This window comes from Netta rufina, assembly GCF_964035555.1.
Source record: "Netta rufina genome assembly, chromosome: 3".
In the NCBI taxonomy this organism is placed as follows: Eukaryota; Metazoa; Chordata; class Aves; order Anseriformes; family Anatidae; genus Netta; species Netta rufina.
The window spans coordinates 96,270,243-96,293,455 of NC_140125.1; the positions used below are offsets into that span (position 1 = coordinate 96,270,243).

The 23,213-nt window shown below is 35.4% G+C and overlaps 1 protein-coding gene across 1 annotated transcript in view; it reads right to left on the reverse strand.

Annotated features, from left to right (window-relative positions):
- Positions 1–1,349: 1,349 nt before the first annotated feature.
- TINAG (tubulointerstitial nephritis antigen) overlaps positions 1,350–23,213 on the reverse strand; it is a gene marked incomplete at both ends in the record, with an annotated part of 45,185 nt that continues 23,321 nt past the window's right edge. Inside the window, 4 exons of the mRNA XM_084283372.1 lie at positions 1,350–1,460; positions 2,486–2,531; positions 18,090–18,195; positions 22,951–22,996. Of these exons, the coding sequence (XP_084139498.1) occupies positions 1,350–1,460; positions 2,486–2,531; positions 18,090–18,195; positions 22,951–22,996 (309 nt within the window). The remainder of the gene's footprint in view (positions 1,461–2,485; positions 2,532–18,089; positions 18,196–22,950; positions 22,997–23,213) is intronic.

Genomic DNA, 23,213 nt, shown 5'->3' on the forward strand with positions numbered 1-23,213 from the left:
TTCTTCATTTTCTAGAAATGAAAGAATGAGGAAGGAATAGTCTATTAAAGATAATGCAAGTGTCACTGAAAATTCATTTACTGTAATTTCATGGTAGCTTTTTCTCCCATATATTTAACATGCCAACATTGATTCTTTTGCAGATAATTTTATGACCAATTATTCCAATTGGCAATTGGCCTTTGGATTAATTGAAACTAAAAGGGAGAGAGAGTAGCTCACTTCTTATACTCGTAGTGGTAATATCTATATTTTAATAAATAAATAAGCCAAATGGTCCTCAAGCCTATGAAGAACTATAACAATGCTGATGGGAGGGGATGCATTCCATTAGGCTGCTTCTTCAGACAAAAGCAGCTAAGGGAGCATTAGGAATGAAAGGGCCCCTGGGTCTCTCATTAGGAACTACTGGTAGACATCCTGTTGGCCAACACTGGGAGCTGTGTCTAGACTACAGAGATGACAGACAAACAACAGAATGTCTTTTCTGACACTCTCTGTTGGGCAATAGAAACAGGTTTTGGGGAATGATAAGAAACCAGTCACATGCACGTTCTCAGGTTGGAAAGCAGCTCAGGAATGAAACTTGACTAGATTTTGTTGAGGGAAAATTACGTTTTCTTCCTCTTCTTTTTCATTCAATTAAACTATTACAATGTACATCTTTAACTGTGGTTGTGGGAATAGGAATATACTATTTCATCACAAACTATTTTTATATTAATCTAAATACATCAACTTTATGGAATCTACTAGTAAAACATTAGTTTCCAGGAAGAGTAAATAATACATACATACAATTAATGTAGCCTAGGATAAGAAACATTTGTCCGCTAACAGGATGACAATTCTAGTGATATTTATTTGCTTTTGTTTGTTTGTTTTAATCTACCATGACCATGAGCTATCTGAGGCAATTCTGTGTGGAAGAGCACATCATATTTCTAAAAGGATTTGTGACCACAGTATGCAACATAAAGAGATTAATACTAACAGTGTAGCCCCATTTTTCAAGCACCATTGAATCAGCCATTATTAATATAACAATATAGTGGTGAGATGTAAATAACAGGCGAGGGAACTTCCTGCTCTATGAGACACCAAGGTTTTCAGTAGTCTTGGAGACAGTTGTTATTTGTATAAGAGCCTTTGTGCAAGGTGGGATTGTAACAGTGTTATGATAGCTGCAGTGTGTTCAAGTCAGGAAGCCCTAACAACCCATAATAGAAAGAAAGATAATTTACAGAGAAGAAATTTTTATTTCTCTAGAAAGACTCTATATGCAACAATGAAAATAATAGATACATAAAGCAGCATATGGTATAATACTTTAGTGTAGAAGACTATGGCTATCCTAAAGTAGTTAAAATCAGCTTCTCAATATCACACTCATTTTGTCCACGTAGAATCTTAAAATAGCCATTTTCTCCCCAAGATTTTCCCCAGGAATTTGCAGCAATCTAAAGAAAAAGAAAGAGGAAAAATATGTATTTTTCATATTATAAAGTGGTATTTAAGAATGCAAGGTGTAAAATGTAAAATTAATCTTTTGTGGTAGTTTTCTTTAAAGAAACAGCTTCTCTGATTCAGCAAGAATCAGAATGCATTTTTCCTGATTTTTAATTATTTATATTGATAAAAATATTAGTTCCAAAGTCAAGGTTAATAATAATGGACTATTGTTTCTACTAGGCAGTTTGATATATTGAAGCAGATATCATTAGATAATCCATCCATTGCCTGAAGGAAACAGTCATTTAAACAACAGTGGTCAAAATTCCAATTACAAATAATATGTTAAAGAGAGAACCTAGATATGAAAAAGCTGACTTTGAATAAATTAGGTTTAATTCAGGTAGCTGTTGACATTTTGAGAAATTTAGTTTCTAATGAAGTTAGTAGGAGCTTTGCCCTAGATGTCGGTAAAACCAACTACCATAAACCCTGCCATCAGCTAAGTAAACTCCAATTTACTTTCTCAACACAGGAATAAACTATTAATCATAACCAAAATGATAAAATCTGACTTACTCTAAATCATTGAAAGCCAACGATTAATTTTTTGCTCATAGCTGGAAAGCATTGTCAATGCTGTTCAAACAGATAGCTTGTCTTTTCAAAATGGCTTAATGATTAATGCTGATATATATTATTGACTCTCATTTTCAGGAATCAAAATGAAGAAAGTCTTCATGGGAAACCTGAATAAGATTTGAGACAGAAAAGATGGTATGGGAAAAACCACACATGTAGGTGTAGGGAAATCAGATAAAACAGGCTTTGAAATTGAGACAAGTGTTGCTATAGTTCAAGGGCCAGCAGGATAAAAGTTTTCCTGAAAAGCAAAAGAATTATACAGAAGACTTGAAGGTGAAGGGAAAAGTAGATACTGAGAGAAGGAATGAAAGAAAAGTTGCTTTTTGATAATCCATACTGTAGACATTTTGTCTTCTCACTCAAAACAGAGTGCTAAGGATTCACTTACCCAGAATTTCTGTTTCTGTCCATTTTTACCAGGTAATGAACCCCACCTGTTACAAGAGATATACAAGTGAGACCTTTAATGCATTTGTTCATATTTTGTGACTTCAAACAATCAAACACAAGGGTAATGTTTATGTTAGTTAGTTATCCTAATACCAGGAACAGAAAACAGCTAATAGAGGTCTCTGTGTTTAAACAACAAAGTCTGATGATGATTAAAATTGTCCTGCTAGCCACAAGTGAAATTGCCATCAGGGACTAGAAAAACTTCTGAGTACAAGTGTATCTTTAGTTTCTCATTGCAACTACCTCATGTTTTCACTGACAGAATCCCTCCTCTGGAGAGCTCGCCATCTGAACTAACTGAACTGTGTAGGAGTATTTAAATTAATGTGAACACAATTCTTCAATTCAGCTGAAGATCCCTAGGAACATTTTTGTTAAAGATTTCATCCAACACCTTTATGAATATCACTCGTGAGCTGGGACTAAAAGTGTTCCCAGCTGCTCTCAGCAAAAATTGAATTGCTGACATCCTAATTTGATTTACTGCACAGCGAGGTGAATGACCTGTAAACCTGAGGTTTTCTTTGACATCTTTCAGGACACGCTAAGTGTTGCGGCAATATCCATGAAGCCATGCAGAATCTTGTCCCCTCCTCTGAGTAATAAGCCTTTCATAATTGTGTAGTTGTAGCTGAATTGCTCAGTACTATGAGTTGTTTAACCTTGTTTTGTGTGTATATACACTGCAGCAGAAGGTCCAGGGCCATCATATGGGTGTAGCCTGATGTAGTTTGGGTGATGCTGCACTGCATGCCTTAGGTAGATGGGTATGTTTGTATGTCTACTGATTGCAAGAGCCCTGTCTTGTTTTTCATTTATATAGTGAATACTTGTCTACTTACAGTTCATGGACCACAATGCTGGGTACCTACCAAGGGGGACAGATAGAAAACTAAAGATGTGAAAAGATATGAGCATTTATTGCAATTTTGCTTCAGTGTAAATTAATCCTAGAATGTACAAAATTGGCAGGATGTTTATCGCACCAGTATCCCACCAGTGCCATATGATTTGGCTGTATTTCTGTGCTCCATTCACTTTGAAAGGCAAGCAGGAAAAATACAATGAGAAATCCTATAGTGTGGATGGGGAAACCTGGAGTTTCAAGTCATCTTTGTAAAAAAAACAGCTGCAGTGAAATAAATTATCCTTGATTAACAGTAAACCATGATCTGTGTGGAACACCTGCATTAATATCCAAAGGAGAAAAAAAATAATATATATATATATATTTAAAACCCCAGGTACCAAATCTTTCAGTATAAGTTTGATATGAAGGCACACTGAGCAGAATAAGCTCACAGTTTTTTGCTGTAGTACCATGGCTGCATCTAAACTGAGAAATTAAAGATCTTTCCAGCCTTTCCAATTACTAGGCATCTCACTGCAGGCTCTGGGACCATATTTTTCCTCTTTTTAACAAAGACTGTGTAGGAAACAGAGTACTGCAATGTATATCTAGCCACATCTAGCCACAAGTTCTGCCTGGTGATGATTTCCTGTTTCAATGTCCTACAAATTCAATTGGGTAGTATGACTGCAGGTTAGAAGTAAAATCCCTATCTGGACCACAGTGCTGCTGCTTGTTTTCCAGACACTGTCAATCATGGGCTCAATACTATCTGAGAAGAAGAAGTGCAGAATGATAGACAGAAATGTCCACTTTGGAAGTAAAAGCTTTGCAACTAGCATAGAGGTGAAGTTCAGATTACAGATGCAAGAGCATATTGTAGCTACTGGTCACTCAATGCAAGAAATCATAAAAACAATGTTGGTGATAATAAGCATTTAATCTAATTGTTGTCTTTTAAAAAAGGCCTCGTGCTTTTTTTTTTTGCACTACCATGTGAATGTTTAGGGATTATTAATTGTTGTTTCTTTGCCAAATGTATTTCAGACACAGTTAGTCATGATCATAAATTTAAAAATAGATATACATAGGCTATCTCATTTCATATCAAGCTGAGGTCTACTTCTTGTCTGGTGGCCATTTTGTTAAAAAATTACATCAGCTGCAGTATGAAAATTCAATACTTACATCAGTGTTAAGGATAGATGAAAATTACATCAAATTTATATTCTTGTATTCCTGAATTCAGTACTATACATTCTCTCTCCTATTTGTCTAAACAGGATGATGAGCAGTTCTTGTAGACTCACATTTCTACCATTAAACTGTTTTCTAACGCTTGATATTTTCTAAAAAAATCTCAACTTTTAGTTTTGTTTGTTGACAGGAGTATATTGATTCTCAGAAATGTTTCTAAATTGAAGAAAGCTTGGAGAACAAAATGGAAGAGAATCCTTTTGTTAATCTTTGACTATAATATAGCCATGAATTTAATTTCCCAGGTTTTGTTCCATTCTAGTCATATACAAACAGAAAGACTTGATATATGCATTTTATCTTAGAGTTTAGAAAGAAGAGCTGCTTACTCAGTAATCCATCCCCAAGGTCATTAATTCAAATATTCTAAACTAAAATATATTACATTAAAGTATACAAGAGTGTAGTCGGCAGAAAACAACTATTCTTTAGTCATGACCTGCCATTCTGTACTTGGAGCACTGTGTCCAGTCTTGGGCTCACCCACATATAAAATACATGCTGGAACAAAACCAGAAGGAATCCACTGACATGTTTGGGTCTGTAGCACCTGACGTACAAGGGTAGCTGTGGGAGCTGGCTCAGGAGAGGTGGTTTAGTGGAGATCTATTTTAATCATAGAATTAAGACAACCAATAGACAGAAGGTGACAGTCACATTTTTCTGCAAGTTGCAATAGGAAGTTGCAATCTGGAAGTTGCAATCGGACATAAAAAAGCAAAAGTATTTTACAACATGAAACACTAGTAATGTGTTATTCAATGTGAGAGGTTGTGCAACATCTGTCCTCATATATACCCAAAAAGCACCCTTGGAAGACCCAGAAACCTGAACTTAGCTTGAAGCTGGCTCTCTGAGTTGTGGGATTGAACTAGATGACCTTCAGAGATCCTTTCTAGCATAAACTACTTAATGATCTAAGCAACTTGATCTGTGCCATCCCTACTAATCCATGGTTCCACGAATTATTAACTTATTTTGTATTCAACATATAGATTTTATGTAACAGTTGTATAACTAAGTAATAGATTATAGATTTTGATGAGGCAAGGGATTTTGCCAGTTTTTTAATGGCTGTAGTCTAAAGAGCAGATAATAAAGTTGGTTTATTGTTTACTGGTCAAAGCCAGTCTTGAGGTTATTGGGTGAATCAGGAGCAGGATTTTAGCAGGAAAGGTGGAACAGACTGACATTTCCATAGATGCTGACCTTTACTGGCAGCAAATGTGGCTTGAATTCCCAGGCCCATTTGCCAAAGCCTTTCCTAAAACTTGGCATGGTTGGTTCAGGCTTGTTCTATAGGCTGGCTGAGATTCATTAGTTCTCGTTTCTCCCAGGCTATAGTGCTTCTCTCTGTCTGAAAAGCAATCAGCTGTAATGAAAACAGCTGTTGTTTTGTGAAACAAGCAGATATATATTGTTCAATGATACAGTGGTTTAGGCCCCCTGCCAGTTTGATTTGACATCTTGCCTCTGGGAATGAATGTCAGCTCCAGCTAAGAGCATTTCTGGAGACTTCTGGGCTTGTTCATCCTAATATAGATTCTAAAGCAATATTCCCAAAAGAATATTGGAAGCAATTCTTCCGAAAAACTCCTAAGTGAAAAGTGTTTCTGCAGTAGTACCTTTAGAAAAGGAGAAAGTACTTTCTAAAATAGATTTCTTAATTTTCCAAATGAGACTTCTCAGTAGAAATATTTAATTTAATCTTTGCTTTTTTTTTTTTTTTTTTTTTTCCTTTTCCTGCCTATAAAGTTGTACTTCAGTAGCTTTCATGATTTCAGTTTTACTGATGAAATGAATTAATTCCACATTGTCTCCCTTGGTGATACCTATAACACATGTTACAGTACCCAGGCACAGCTTCCACTTAAAGCTTAATTTAAGTTCAGATTCCCCACAGAAAAAAAATAAAAATCCCTAAATATCCTTTCTGCTGCTAAATCAGGCATCTGAGGGTGAATTTTCTGAGTCAAAAAGAAATATATAATAGAAACGAATGATAATAAAGTCAGCTTGAATTTTAGCTGCTGTTTTACTTGCTGCTGTAAGTACTGCTACTTGAAGTATGAAGACTGAGACAAATTTGTTAAAATGATGAGTAAATACTCAGTAACCTAAAAAAAAAAAGTCAGGGGAAATGTGAACATTTTAAAACTCTTTGCCATCCAGTAGGTTTAATAGGAACTGGACAGTGTGTTATTTCAAAATTCAGAAATCAGTCTTATTTCAATGGTGTTCACATCATATATGTTTTCATAATACAACAGGAGTCTGTAAATATATTTTACTGAATCTGGGTTATCCTTGAGATTTGATTTCTTTATCTCATTTACATTTTAAAACAGACATTAGTTGCAAAGATCTACCTACTAATAGACTAAGAAGTCATCGTGGAATATATACTAAGCGTAAAAAATGACCTGTTATTTTATTGATAGCAGTAATGAAAAATTATAACATTGCCAATCATTTTCACTGGAGAGTACTAGCTCAGAGAACATGTTCAGTGGTCCCACAAAATCTTTGAAATCAAAATGTAAAACAAAATAAAATAAAATAAAGAGCATCTAGAAAAAATATAATGTAATAACAATTACATAATAATAATACATAGTAATAATTGCATTATTATTAAGTAAATAATTATTATTTCTTATACATGTAATAATACTTATTATTAAGTAAAATTATGCTAAGTATTATGCTGAAGGAGACAAGTAAACCACTGGGTTCTAAAAGTGAATCTCAGTCAAACATCTCACTTCTATCCCAGAAAAGTGAAAAATCTATATAGCTTGGAAAGGCACTAGCAGTACAATTATATTATTAAAAAATGCAAATCCTTTTATGGGTATACTGAGAAAAAATAGAATAGATAAAAGTTCCTTTACAATGTAAAAGGTATTTTGTACTAGAGTTGCACTGGGGTTTTCTGAGACTTAAGCAGTACATCGATGTTATTATCTTTAGTGTAAATGTTAATGTCAGAACTGGAAATGTAATTTGTCTTTTTCCTGACAGGAACACTGTGAGATATATCTCAAGATAAGAAATGAAATTGTATGTGTCCCACAGGAGCAAACATTGGGATCCAATCACTTGACTAAATGCAGGTGTCTAGGGCCAGGTGTTGAGATGCCTTAGGGTGCCTGAAATATCTACATGTTTCTGTCAGACATAACACAGGACCTATGAGAGAACTGTGTCTTTTTGGAGACAAAGCCAGGTGGGAACTTCCCACTTCTGGTAGCACTAACTGCCCGGGGGAAAGGGAACAGATGGATTCTCAAGCAGATGTCACTGAGTTGCAGACTCCATTGCTTATGTTGTCTAGCTCACCACCTCTGAGATGAAAATTTGGATATGTAGCACCCTACACTTATCTGCTGAACCATACAACTAGGCAACTGAATACTAAACTGAGTCCTGACATAAGTGCCTAGTGAAGTGTGAGTAGAGTGAAGGAGAAGACTGGAAATTACTTGGAAATATATGCTGAATATAGTATTGGAATAGGAATCAGCAAGGCTACTAATGTGCTATGATATTTAAATAAAAGTAGTAATAATTTAAAATCTTCATATGAATCAAATATCATCTAAAAGAACAACAACAAACAAAAACAGCAGTTATGAGGAAAAAAAAAATGCCTAGAGAAGACTGTCAGGGTGCAGGTATAAAAGACTGCAAACAATAAATTAAATATGAAATTGTAAAGAATTATAAATCATGTACTAAAAAAAAAAAAAGAAAGGGAAGTAGAGTGTTATTTTACAGGAATTGTAAGCAACTACAGAAAATAATAGTCATTCTTAGTCTTGTGAAAAATTAATTTTTTTAACTCTACAGTCAGATTTCACCCTGGAATTCCAAAAGTCATCAAAGCTGATTTGATTTTTTAAATAAAGATCTTCATCCACTTGTTGGAGAAATTGACTGTATCAGCTTCCAAATATACACAGCTGTAGTGCATAATTTCAGAATAAATTATGAGAATTAAGACACTACACTCTGAAGGACTTGGATTCTGTAGCTCTTAAATCACCAGGGATAAAATCAAAGAATTTAGAGAGGGGGTAAAGTTATCATAATAAACAACAAGGCATAAAATATTTTATCAGTTTCTCACAACACAGCACAAAATCAAAGATGATACAGTTTGGTTGAACAAAATTACACCAGGAATTTATTGTGCTAAAAAGGTTGTTAAACTAATTTGAATTGCATTTTATGTTCCTTTACAGCTCAGAACAAGAGCTGGTTGAGGGATCAACAACAGATTGGGAGGGAAAATTACACTATTTAATTTTTACTGTATAACATCTGTGCGTTGCAGTCTTAATCATGGAAGAGAATCCCTTTATGCTGGGCATTGTATTTGAAAATTATTCAGTACAAGAGTAAATCCTGTTGCTATTATCTGCTTTCAGAAAATAATCTTTATAGAAAGAAAAAGACAGTAATCTGTTCATGAGTTTGAGGGATATTGATATTTGACTAGAAGTTAAAATCAGTAGGAATTAATGAATGATTGTCATTACTTCATTCAAAAAAAAAAAAAAAAAAGACATTTGTCAGAGTTCTTAGCTGATATAATTTGTCTAATACAGACAGTATTATATCTTCTCTCTCTACAGTTCTTTTTTCTGACAGCTTATTCCTGAGATCCTGTAGATCTGCCAATATATTCACTACCAATTTTTCCTAAAGTACACCTATCCAAACTACATGTTCCTTGCTAATGACATTCTGACCTAGCTGAATAATCAGAGTTTTCCAGTATCTCCAGGGAAGCCAAGGCCTTGGAAGCTGGTGGGAAAATGCTAATGATAGTGAGCAGCAAATTAGACATGAGTCTGCTTTACGTGTGTTAATAACATTAGAAAGAAAATGTAAGAAGCTGGGATTAAATGTAAGCAAGATCATTCATGTTTTCAGTGAAGAATTTTACAGTGTATGACTGGAGCACTACACTAAATCTGAGAAGACACTGCTGGGAATAAATAAGAGTTAACAGGTATCCCCCACTACTCCACACTAGTTCAGCCTCAACTTTAGCACTGCATGCAGTTTCGGGCACCACAGTATAAGGACTTAAAATTATTAAAGAGAGTGTCCAAAGGATGGCAACAAAGATGGCGAAGTGAGAGGGCTGTATGGGTAGCAGCTTTTGTCCCTTGGTTTGTTCAGCCCTGAGCAGAGCAGGCTGAGGGAAGGCCTCACGGCGGCCTGCGGCTCACAAGGGGAGCAGAGGGGCAGGCACTGAGCTCCGCTCTCTGGGGACAGCGACAGGACCTGAGGTAACGGCATGGAGCTGGTACAGGGGAGGGTAAGGCTGGGTGTTAGGAAAAGGTTCTTCACTGACAATGGTCAGGCACTGGGACAGGCTTCCTAGGGAAGTGGGCAGGGCACTGGGACTGTCAGAGTTCAAGGAGTGTTTGGACAATGCTCTCAGTCAAATGGTCAGATTTTTTGGTGTTCCTTTGTGTGGAGACAGGATTTGGAGTTGATAATGCTCGTGGGTCCCTTCGAACTCAAGATATTCTATGTTTCTATGATTCTATTTGAGGAACTGATAAAAGAATAAATAAAAATATATATTCACTATTTAACAGCCTAGATGTGCAAAGGGTTCAAAATCAAGGAGAAAGAGAGAATTCAATCTCATATATTAGTTTATGGATAGAAGAGTGGGAAGAAATCAAGGAAATAAAACACCAAGGAAAAATCTGCAGATAATGAAGTAATTTAAATCCCAGGGGAATTGTTCCCAAGGGGAAATGACAGAGACTTTTAAAAGTGACTTGACAGATTCTTGGACAACATCCTATAGAGAACAATATTACACTTTCTGGAAAATGACCAAAATAATCTAACGGCACTTTTTTGTCTCTTGCTTTTGTGATTATTCCATCTTGATATTTACTTTAAATGAATGACATTTCAAATGCAAACAAATGCTGGACCTCATTACTCACAGAGACAAGGAATCTATTAGGCTTATTTTTAACAAAGCTTTAGACCACTGATGTCCCAACCTTTGGTATTTTTTGGAAAAGCTTTCAACATTACCCTCTACAGAATTTCCATTTTTATTAAGAAGAACAAGAAATGATTTGAAGGAATCATTAAGGAGAAGGGCTGCTTATTAGTTATAGAAAATTGCATAAAAATGGAGTTTTATTTTCTGTGACAAATCTATTCTGTTAGAAATGTAGTACTTAGTTTTGCCAAACAAAACGTTCATGATCTTCAACTGAAAATAACCTTGAATAAAAAGAAATAATTTCACCAACCTGTATTCAGTCCCTTTGGGAGAAAAAAAATATAAGCAAAATACTTCTCAAGGGAAATCAATTCCAGCTTGCTTTGAAAACACAATTCTTGTACTTCTTTAGATAAAAGCATATGCACGTGCATTCTTCCATAAATGGTTTTTTTTTTTTTTTGTCCAATTCTGAGGTCTTCCTCTTCAGTAGTAATTTTCCCTTGATATTAATACAGTAGAAGTAGGCTCTGAATGCACAACGTGTGAAGTTAAAAAAAAAAAAAAAAACAAAACAAAAAAACTAGAATATGGAGAGTTTTTCAAAGCATGGAAATTGGTTTTGTTTAAATATTCTTTAGTTTCTTTTTCAAGAGTCTGAATTAACACAATGTAGATGGACCTCATGAAACTCAGGAGGAATAAAGCAAGTTTCAGGGAAAATGAAGCAGCTCATAGTTAAATATTGAATACAGTACAAAACTAGAAGTATAACCTAACAAAACAAGAAGAGCTATCATCATTTGCTTTAAAATGGAGGTGTAGTCAGTTTTGTAGGAGAACAGAGACTACATCCTAGTGTGCTTAAATTAAGCTTGGTAAGTAAAATGCTGTTAACAGCAAAATGGAGCGAAGCAATCTGGAGAGCATTCTGAAACATACATGTATACTAACTGACTCCTTAAGAGTGAAGTTATCAACTAAAAAAGAAATAAGGCCATAAGAGTGAAGGAAAATGAGACAAATGCGAGCTAAAACCTCAAACTCAAGATTCATGCAGTGGATTTGGAGGTCAATGTTTTGCATTAACCTAGGAGTTAAACTGTTTACTGAACACAGATGCTCTAGGAATCAGCATTCTGCATCATCTTTATAATTTCTCCCATCCAACAACTTGTATCTAGAACAGATTCTTCTTACATACTTACAGTCCCCAACTCATGATCAAAAATACACAAACAGTAAAATGTTATTTTATATCACTCTGTAGTTCTTTTACTACTAGCTTTAATTCACAGTTGCAGTTTCCAAGTTATACAGTTTGTAGGTTGAATTCTGGATTCACTGAAGTCAGTGACAAAGTTCGCAGGAATAATGTCAAGATTTATCTCTGTTGCTGTTTGCTTTTTTCACTTTTTGACATGGTTTCTCTGTGGCTTTCTTAAGAGTGTGTACACACTGAAGATCATGTCACATTTCTTTGAATAAGATGAAGCACAGACGTAAGTCTTTAAAAACAGCATACTCAAAAGAAGTATGAAGGAAACATTGCATGTATTCTGTTTTTAAAGTTACAAACAATATAAGTGAAGACTCAAATTGTTACTTTTTCTTAATTCTCCTCTTTTTTTTTTTTTTTATTTTGAATATTGTCATTTCTACATTCAGAGATCTTCAGGTCAAATGGTAAACTAGAAAACATTTTATAACTTCCAATACAATATAAATCACATGATTTATATTGTATTGGAAGTTATAAAATGTTTATATAATAAACATTATATAAATGTTTATATATAAATATATATAAGTGTTTATATATAAATCACATGATTTATATTGTTATAAGTTTAATGAGATATTTCTGACTCTTTCCATCCCCCCAAAGTAGCTGGTGATCAAATATGACTTGGTGTAGTCCAAATTCATCCCATTCAATTTATGTTAACTGAGACTTCGAATTAGGGAAAAACCACTCTGCAATCAAGAGAGAGGGATAACTGCTGAAGACACTTCTCTCCTAAGTGCTGACCCCAGCCAATGCTAATAAAATGGGCTCATTTGTCCACCTAATACTGTTTTCCATGTAGGCAGTGTTATTTTAATGTCACCACACTGGCAAAAAATAATAATAATAAAAAAAAATCCTTGCACAATGACTGTCTTCCCACAGACTACGTATACTGAGGAAGACGATGCAAAGATTACTCAGTCCTCTCATCTTGACTTGGTTTATATTAATAGAAAAGTTCTGCTTTCATATGAGGGTCAGAGTAGCTTCTTTTACAGATAAAAACAGAGCAGGCCACAAGCACTTGCATTCTGAAACTTTTTATCTCACTTCTTCCCTGGACCTGGTCGTATAACTGTCATGATAATAACAGGCCAAAGAAAAAAAACTCATAACTATGGTAGGTCATGTCCTATTCTTGTATACCTGCAGGTACACAAAAACACAGTACCTTCTTAAAGACTAGGATTTTAATCTACTGAATTAGAGAACAATTTTGTTCTTAATCTTTGATTTTTAAGGTCAGAGTTCTCTGACTAGTGTTCTCTGCCAGACAAAATTTTTCAGAAAATGGCTACTGGAATTTGAACCTATGGTTTTGCCTGGACATTTTAGCATGAGAGATGAGTAAGTCAGTAGTTAAATAATTCCCACAAATCTGTCATAACAAATTATATAGGAAACAGTCTCATGGATTTAACAGCATGGATTGCCAAACATTGTGTCTTTTCCCTGTGATCTTGTAATGTATTTATCTTTGCTGTAAAATATTTTTGTGTGTTGCTGTTCAGTTTTTTAAACTGTAGTATCTGATATTGATTGTCTAAAATAAGAGAATTAAATTAAAGAAAATGAACTTATTTCTCATATCACAATGTCTGTAAAGCCAAAAATTGGAGTGTCAATAACAGCAGTCATGGGCATCTTTTTTAAGCCTTTGGACTTCACACAGATGAGTCATTTAATTGCGTATTAAATGTTAAAGTGCTGTTGCTCTGTCTGACTAGCCCCTCAATGCTAAAACAGAGGTTTTTGCCTCACGTGTCAATTTTATCTCAATTAGTGTGCCTCTTTCTGTAAAGAAGCAATGAATTCAGCCCATACTTTTTCAGGGCGTAGTTGTTCCAATGCCATTTAGTCTGGTGCATTATTGAATTTAAAGCTTACAGTGAATCACTGAGAAAAATAGAAGGGAAATTTGTTTCCTATTAATGTACATCTCTTGGTGTCCTCTTATGAAAGTCCTTTGTCATTCTGAGTATCTTCTACATATATGAAAATCTATCTTTTTCATGAATCAGTATCTAAGGCTTTTAATAAAATTATTCTTGCTCCAATCTTTAAGGTGACAGTTCATAGATTTGATTGTAGCCAAAGATTTGGCCTTTTTTAAGGCCTTTCTGAATTTTTCCATGTCAGGGGAGCAGCAGATGCAGTTCTTTGTGCGGACAGATCAGATGCCTGGCCCTGATGCTGAAATGATGCAGAGGAATAAGGCTGAGGAAGAATTTGTCTGAGCAGGTTTCAAAAATTAGTGATAGATTCTTTACTATGTTATGCCTATCTTTTAAAATATATATATATTTGATCTAGAGGTGTAGCTACTTAAACCAACATACTTCCTCTATAGTTATAGGCTTTGACATCTTTACGCCCTATCCACCATATCCTCACTCTCACTCTTTTTTATCCCTATAAACATTCCTTTTCTCTTCTGTCATCTTTTCCTGAATGGAATTAAGAAAGCCAGAGGAGTAGAAAACTAGAAAAAAAATAAGGTGGAAGAAAAGGTGGATCAGTTTTATAAAGAATCTGCTATAGAATAGACTTGACATGTTTGGCAACTCAAAGTCTAAATCTGGTAGGTAAATCAGCAACCAAGTTCCTCTTTCATAGGAATTTAGTCTGTTTTTATGATACTTGGGATAAAGTGTACAGTTTCAAATCTTTTTTTAGTCTTTTATTTATTTATTTATTTTTTTGTGCTCGTTTAGCTTTAGCTCGTTCTCATTATGGTGTATTTGAGTTGTAAATATATGTGTATATACACGTAAATCCGTGTGTTTGTGTACATATATGCAAACATATATATGCAAGACATCTTGTAGATACTATCTTTCTATAAATATAATGCCCCAGTCAGTTAATTTGTTGTTTAAGCTACTTTATAATACCTGTGCAAGTGGGATTCATCTAGTCTAGCCTAGACATTTTAATGTTAGCTCTGCAAGTCTGACATTATCCTCAGGGGTTCTTTTATAATCAGCAAAAAAGAAATGGGATCCAACAAAGCAATTTGATTCACTTAAAGACAGATAGATAGGAAAGAGCAGATCAACAGCCATGGGTGATAAAGAGAACCATGACTGCCTAGCAGAGATGTGGCATCTAAATTTTACACATCAAAACTTAGCTTTTATGAATCCCAGTCTCCATTATTCACTTTTTCTGCTTACCTCCCTGCCTCTGCAGACAAGACGTAGAAACTACTCTCTCAAAATGTCAGCAGGCCAGTCCTGCCTCCTGACTGCTGAAAGCCCTGTTTTACTGTCCACAGAGACCATGTTCTAACCCAAACTGTCTGCTACCTCCACCTGGATGTTCCATGTTTTGCTCTTATGCTTCCATGCAGTTGTTTTCCCATTCTCCCCTTGAGCCTGAGGTTACACACTGCCTCACTAGAGAAAGATTCATTGTTCTATCAGAGCTGGTTTTATGAAACAGAAGCCTTAAAATGATATAAAATAGCTAACAATTTCAAACTGCACAACTATGAAATTCAGTCAATGAATTCACAATTTATATGATTCAGTGATCAGTTAGACAGTTTATATGTGCAAATCTGTTTTTGTTAAAAATAGCTCTGGAAAGCTTCACTAAAATTTATTTCCATTTTATCTCCATCACCTTATATGTAGTTGAATGCATGAGCAGCTTATGGCATTTTCAAAAATGTTTCTTAGATATTGCAAATATCAGTTCAATATGGTCAATCATTATTATAGCTGCCTTTTACAAATATTGACTCTCTTGTACAAAAGGAGTAATAAATGAAAAATAAATCTGAAAAATCAGATTACAATAAATATCAGCCTGTACAAAACTACATTTTTTTACAATATGTCATCATCTCTACCTCCTTTTCTCTCTCTAGAAACTATTTCTCTGAAGCAGAATAAAAACCATCATCAATATTTTTGTTTCATGTCCAACTTCAATGAGATTCTCATGAGTTTTTATTTAGGCTAAGGATTTTACATTGTCCTTTGAAAAAAAAAATCAACAACAAAACAAAACAAAACAAAACATAAAAACAAGCAATGGATGGCAAAGATCTTATATCTGGGCCATATATTTTACATTCAAATTAGTTCAAACTATTCAATGATATGAAAAAATGACAGTTTTATCCTGAAGACATGTAAGTCTTTTCAAAACTGCTTTATACTTCACAGTGCAGAGTCACATTTTATCACTGAATTTATCATTGCTAGAAATTTAAGCACACCTGGTCTTGGGATCTAACAGCCTCCAACTTGTCAAACCTGGATCCAATTTTACAGTTAAACACTTCTGCAAATATTTATGTCGTATAATCTCAACAGTCAGAACCCTTGTATGTTAGCAAACGAAAGGATGGGTAATTCTTTATATTGTTGGATCCATTGGATACTTCAGCAATTTTCAGTGAAAATAAGTAAGTAAATCCTCCTAACAGCCTGAGGTTTCTTTGCCTTCACTTTTCTTCTTTTTCCTTCACTTTCTTGCTTGTGTCCTTTGGCATATTAGACCACTTGCCTTTCCTCCTACTCAGTGTTTTGCACCGACCAGTCAACGTGGTCATCTCTAGGCAGCTGCTGGTCTAAGTCAAGGCTTTCATTGTTTTGCTCATAAATGGCTCCTTACCTAAGGGTTATCTTTCCCATGCACAGTCTATCAGTTCCCATTTAAATCAACAGCCACTTCAGCACATTAACAGCCTTCTTTCTCCCTTCTCAGCCATCACATTTTCCCCCTGTGTCAGTGTTGTCTAATCGCTCCCCTATGTAAATTGCTCAGCATATATTCCTCTGAGGGAAAAGTTGTTACCACCCTACATTTTCACCAAGAATAGGACTGCCAGAATCTGCACCCACAGTTCCATAGCAGCTTATCTGAGGTATTCAAACTGTAGTGTAAATTTTATAGTTTAATTTTATTACTTTTTCTTTATCTTTCAGATATACATTAAATACATATACATAAACCAACATATACTTTCATTTTTAAACATCTTTTCCTAATGCAGTCCTCTGTTCCATAGTCCATGTCCTTTTCTCACTTTCCTTGCTTCATAACATTCACTTCAGGAGCTTTTCCTCTATTCGTCTGAGTCAATACCTTTTGCAACTGTATAGGCTCAAGGCTGATCCCGTGTAAGCCTGCTGCTTTTCCCTGCTGCTGTGTCACTAGTAGGCACACTCATAATTCCTAGCCAGCATTTTCCACAACCATAAGCATTTCCTTGTCCTTTGCAAAGGTATCTTCACTAAGATCACAGGTACAAAATGCAGTTATTTTATTGAACTACATGTTGAAGATAGTCTCAGCAATCTTTCTAACATGGGCCTGAATAATTATTTTTTTGATATTCTAGATCACCTACAAAATATTTGTTTGAGGCTTATCTCTAGTCATTTGTCTGTGTAACTATTCACTCAGTGATTTAATAAGTGCATCCTTGTATATTCCCTCCATGTCAGAGAAAAGAGGCCTGAGGTGTCGTCTGTAATTCATGTGCATGCACATTTTTAGATACTTGTCATCTCAATATAGTGGCACTGTTCAACATTTGAGGGAAGATCCACTGGTGGATCATATTCTCCTATTCTATATCTGGTGGATTCATATTCTTCTTCAGCAGTTTCAGACCTAGGTGTATATTTCTTATGCATCCCAAATAAAATAACCAGCACCTCAACAGCAGCTTATTTCTGTATGGGTACAGAGAGCCCAGACTACTGTGTAAGCACACCTGTGCTTGTTACTTAGGAGGCCACTGACAATTTTTATCTTTCACTTTGCATTCTGCTTGGTGACATGCTTCATTTTAATCATTTCCATTTTGTTTTTAACTTGCTGTATACATGGAAGATATGTGAGCACTCACCAAAACATTTTGTTCTATAAACCACTGTATTTGAAGTCTTAGAGTAAATGTTGGAGTGGATTACAAAGTCATAGGTCTATAGCTTTTCCCAGTAATTTCTAAAATTCTCAGATATTGAAAAATGAAGCAACAATAAGCTTCAATGAAGCAACAATGAAGCAACATTGGAAGGTAACAGTGTTACACCTCTGACAATGAAGCCATTGGATTCCAAACTGGGAAATAACGTTTTACTAAGTTCACGACTAGCAGAGAAAATGGTAAAATAATATGTTTTACTCACCCAAGTAGTTTGACTGAATGTGTTTTCCATTTGGAACCTGCTTTGTAGGAGTGTCTGTAGATCCCTTCTTTGTAAAGGAAAAAATCTTCATACACTTTCATTATAGCTAAAATAAAAACAATAGGAAAAATAGCACAGTCAGTAAATATTGCTTGTACTGTAGTTTGCTCCTTGTATTTTATCAGTGAGATTTTGTGTGTGTGTGTGTCGGACTGTATAAATGTACTTTGTAATTAGAGTAATTACTAATTGCTCAGAAGTTCCCTCCTATGAGTAAATTAGTAAAAATATTGCAGCACCTGTCTCTCAAAGGTCTCTTGTCAAATTACTTGGCTTTCCCTGTCATGGGAACTCCCTATCATGGACTTATTCCAATACAGTAAGAAGAAATATCTCCTCTTGTAGCCTTACACAAATTTTGTCAATTCCATTTGAATCCAGTCTAATAAGACAAATCTCCTCAAGGTTCATGCATAAAATCCTCAGTTCTGACAAGCATCTGTGTAGTCAAGAAAAGTATTTAACAGTCGATGTTTATCCATGTATACAACATCCTGTGAAATACGGCAGTGTTGATTTGTATGGCTTTTTCTGAACCTCATATAGAGTTCATGAAGTACACTGGAATTTCCTTTTGGAAAAATGGATTTTCTATACCTATATTCATGCTGACTTTCAGTAGAAAAAAAACTGTAAAAAAAGTGGAGCAGAAAACCGCGTGTCAATAACAACATAAGGCCAAAGAGCTGATGAACTGGAAATTCTGTGCAAGAGAATGAATATTACAATTTGAATTTTATATCTATTCATTATTTCAGAGGAATATCAGTTATTTGATTTTTAAGGAAACTATTTTGGCTTCTTTTCTAGTTTGTTCTGCTGCAGTACCGTTTGCTTTGTTACTTGGTGGGTTACAAGATCCAGAGACAAGAAAATATTTTCCAGACTTACATTACCTAATCAGAAGCATAAATACAAGCTTAACTCCAGCCTACGTTTACTTTATGATTTTAACACACAGACTGCCACACAGCTTTGAACATGAGAATTAAAGAAACCCCATTTCTTGAGTCTTGAGCCTTGGGATTTCAATAAAATACGAGTTTCATTGATGATTTGAATGTGGTTGGAGCATTTATAACATATGTGTCTGGTATAGATCTGAATCACACAGTAAGTCAAGCTCATGCTGCAGTTTTTTCATCTGCAATGTTTTCAAATTATTTTCCCCTACCTGAATAAACTTGAAGGAAATGAACTGTCTTTATGACCTCTTGGCCTCTATCAAATTGACTGAAAACAAAATACTTTCACAAATTCTAGGGGGAAAGAAGATGGGAAGGCAAAGAGCATCTCAAAACATGACAAACCCACCTACCCAGGAAACTTGGCTGAAAATATTCATTGTTAGTTAATACACTCACATCCAAAATGTATGCAGATAGCAACACACAGTGAATTAGAAACCATGATGCTAAGTGGCAAGTCTTGGGGAGAATTATATCAGTTAAGTAAGAATAAACAAATAAATTAAATTAACTTAATGCTACAGCTTCTTCCAGAGCTGTCTGCAGAACCAGAGCTCACAGATACTGACAGCAAAAGACCAAGGGGAAAATAGCACAAGCTTTGCTCTTGCTTTCTAGTTGCAAGGTCAGGAGTCCACTAGAGTTTTCTATCATGGTTTACTCCTTCCCTCTGCCCCCAGGCTCACTAGTGTATAGATCTAGGAGTTTAACTCCTCTGGATGTTCCTGTACCACTATATCAAGATCTATATGTTCAATTTCAGGAAACAACTTACTCTGTAGAGTACCTCTAAATCAAAAGCATGTTCTTGGCTCTTTGAAGAAACATCGTACCTAAATTAATTTCACTGAAATGAAATAGAAATTTCTGAAGTGTTTCCAGAATAATTTAGTCTACATGAAAGAATTTCATCTGATTATGTATTAAATCTACAGATATGGTGTGTGTGTGTGCAGATATGTGTGTAGGTATATATACTTATCTCTACATATATACATACCCTACAAATTAATCAGGAACTAGGTACATGAAGTGCAGAATAGACAGAGATGATAACTCAAAATCAAGCACTGAGATGTTTATTTACTCAGTGACAATGTTCTGATCTGGACTGTGACTTGGATGGGATGAGATGATCACACTACACCAACCAGCAGTGTACCGTCCCACATCAAAGACACTTTTTCATTTTCCAAAATGAATGGATTAATTATTAATGAATCAGAAGAGGCAGCAATTTTTAATATCTTACTGTAGCTTATGCATGAACTACCTATCATGCTGAGCTGTCAGGTCCATGCATAAATACAGCAGATTATAAGATTTGTTCTACTACTGATACCTCTGCACAAAATTCTTAAATTAGAATCCATGTGTCTTAGACATGTGAAGACACAAACCCAAAAAATTGGTTGCTACCAGAAGACAAAAAAAAAAGGGGGAACACTGTACATTAGTGTAGCTTAGTGCTTTCTCCAGGTCTTTTTATTGTGGCAGCAAATCAGATACTCCTTTATTTTCAAAATCACAATAGCTGAAATTACAAGTTTTCAATACTTGTTGGGGTTGAAAACTTTATGTATTACCAAAAATGTGTTCACTTTTCTTTTGGTTGAGACTGACCAATGTGACAGAAGAGAATGTTATCCTATGTCAGCATATGTAATTATTCAGAGCATTTCCATTAAAAATGTTGTGGGTAGTATTTAAATGCCCATTTGAAAGTTTTCAAAGAATTAATAATCTTCACTGTGTTTATTTGAATACTGATTTTTTTAAAACTTTTTCATCATTTGTACCTGAAACTGCTAATCACTCGGTTCCTGGATCACATCATCAAATAAAACAATTATGTTTGATGAAATAAATTGTCATTCCAACATGAAAGATGCATTAGAAAGTTTTTAATTACCTTTCTATGTCTATGGTTTCATAATTCCTGAAAATATACATATTATTCTTAATGTTAAATATGCACAAAAATTGAAGTATATTCATCATCAAAAAAGATCACTTTCTACATCATTATCTTGAAAGATTCTCAAATATTTTCCAGCTATTAAATATTGCTTATTACATTAGATAAGATTAGCCATAAGCACTTTGTAAGTTCTTGAAGAATGACAGGTGAAGGAAAAATGGAAAATAATTTTCAGAAGCTGAGGAACACTTGCAGGATGCTTTGAGGAAAAAAAAAAAAAAAAAAAAAAAAAAAAGACAAATTACCCGATCATAACTGTGACTCAGTTAAGATTCTCATTACAGCAAAAAGAAAATATGGAAAGCAATTTCACTCAGCAATAGACACTCTCAGATATATACTCTCCTTTAGATCTAATTTTCCACATACAACATTAGCTTTACCTCATACAGACACTTTCTCTGAAAAATCACTGACATATGAAAATCATATGAATTATTGAGTGGTTTAACGTATCAAATGGCTGAATCTAGATTACTTTATGTGGAATATTTAGTATGGGCAGATTAATTTAGCAAACTGTGTGTACATATATTAGGAATGCAATATTAGAGAGTGATCTGAAATTGTATCTTCAGGATCCCATTTTTTGCATGTTCTTAGAATCAATGGAAATACCGTGTTCACCAAATGCAGCATAGGAAAGAAAATTTCCCTTTAGCAAACAAAGTTGGGCAGAACATAAACTAATAATCTTGTTAAGGCTGAGCTTCAGATTGCAGCTGCCCACTTAACAAGCTTTAAGAAGTAACTTCAACACCATGATGCACTGAAATTAATTATATTTAATAATGAAGATTTCAATAATGAATTGGAGGCTATGATAATTCATTATATATCTGAGGTCAGTAGAAATGTAGAAGTCCCCTGGTTTTGCACTGGTCATCTATCCATGAGGTGGACATCTTGCACAATGCCCTTTCCAAATTCCCAGATGATGGCAGCATCATCCATGGCTGCAACCAATCAAGCTAAACAACTAACTCTTCTCCCTCCCCTCACTCCCTGCTGAAGTCTCTTTATTTCACTAGAACCTGAGTCCTTCATTGCAGAAGGGCTCCTTACACACCAAAAGTTACATGAAGAGGCATATGCCTCTTTTATTCACCGTGGAATGTAACTTATGATACTTTGATAGAAGATCATTGTACACTGATTATTTCAATAACAATATTAATCACAGAATCACAAAATTTCTAGGTTGGAAGAGACCTCAAGATCATCAAGTCCAACCTCTGACCTAACGCTAACAGTCCCCACTAAACCATATCCCTAAGCTCTACATCTAAACGTCTTTTAAAGACTTCCAGGGATGGTGACTCCACCACTTCCCTGGGCAGCCTGTTCCAATGCCTCACAACCCTTTCGGTAAAGAAGTTCTTCCTAACATCTAACCTAAAACTCTCCTGGCGCAACTTAAGCCCATTCCCCCTCGTCCTGTCACCAGGCACGTGGGAGAACAGGCCAACCCCCACCTCGCTACAGCCTCCCTTGAGGTACCCATAGAGAGCAATAAGGTCGCCCCTGAGCCTCCTTTTCTCCAGGCTGAACCACCCCAGCTCCCTCAGCCGCTCCTCATAGGACTTGTTCTCCAGGCCCCTCACCAGCTTCGTCGCCCTTCTCTGGACTCGCTCAAGCACCTCGATGTCCTTCTTGTAGCGAGGGGCCCAAAACTGAACACAGTACTCGAGGTGCGGCCTCACCAGAGCTGAGTACAGGGGGACGATCACCTCCCTAGCCCTGCTGGTCACACTGTTTCTGATACAAGCCAGGATGCCGTTGGCCTTCTTGGCCACCTGAGCACACTGCTGGCTCATATTCAGCTGACAAACATCTTTCAAACTTACCATACCTTGCACTGGTCCTTTGTCCATGATTTCTTCCATTATATCAGTTTCCTGAGGGGAGGAAAGCAACAGCAGAGAAAGCAAGGAAAGAAAATACATTCTGTTAAATTACTTAAAAAACACATACTAATTTATCATTTTATACATATGTATAAAGATACATAAAAACGTCATTGTACTTGTATTTCCGCTACAGAATATTTGGTTTACCAAATGAGCAAGACCTTCAGAAACATGTTTAAGAATCACTAATACACAGTTCCAGCTG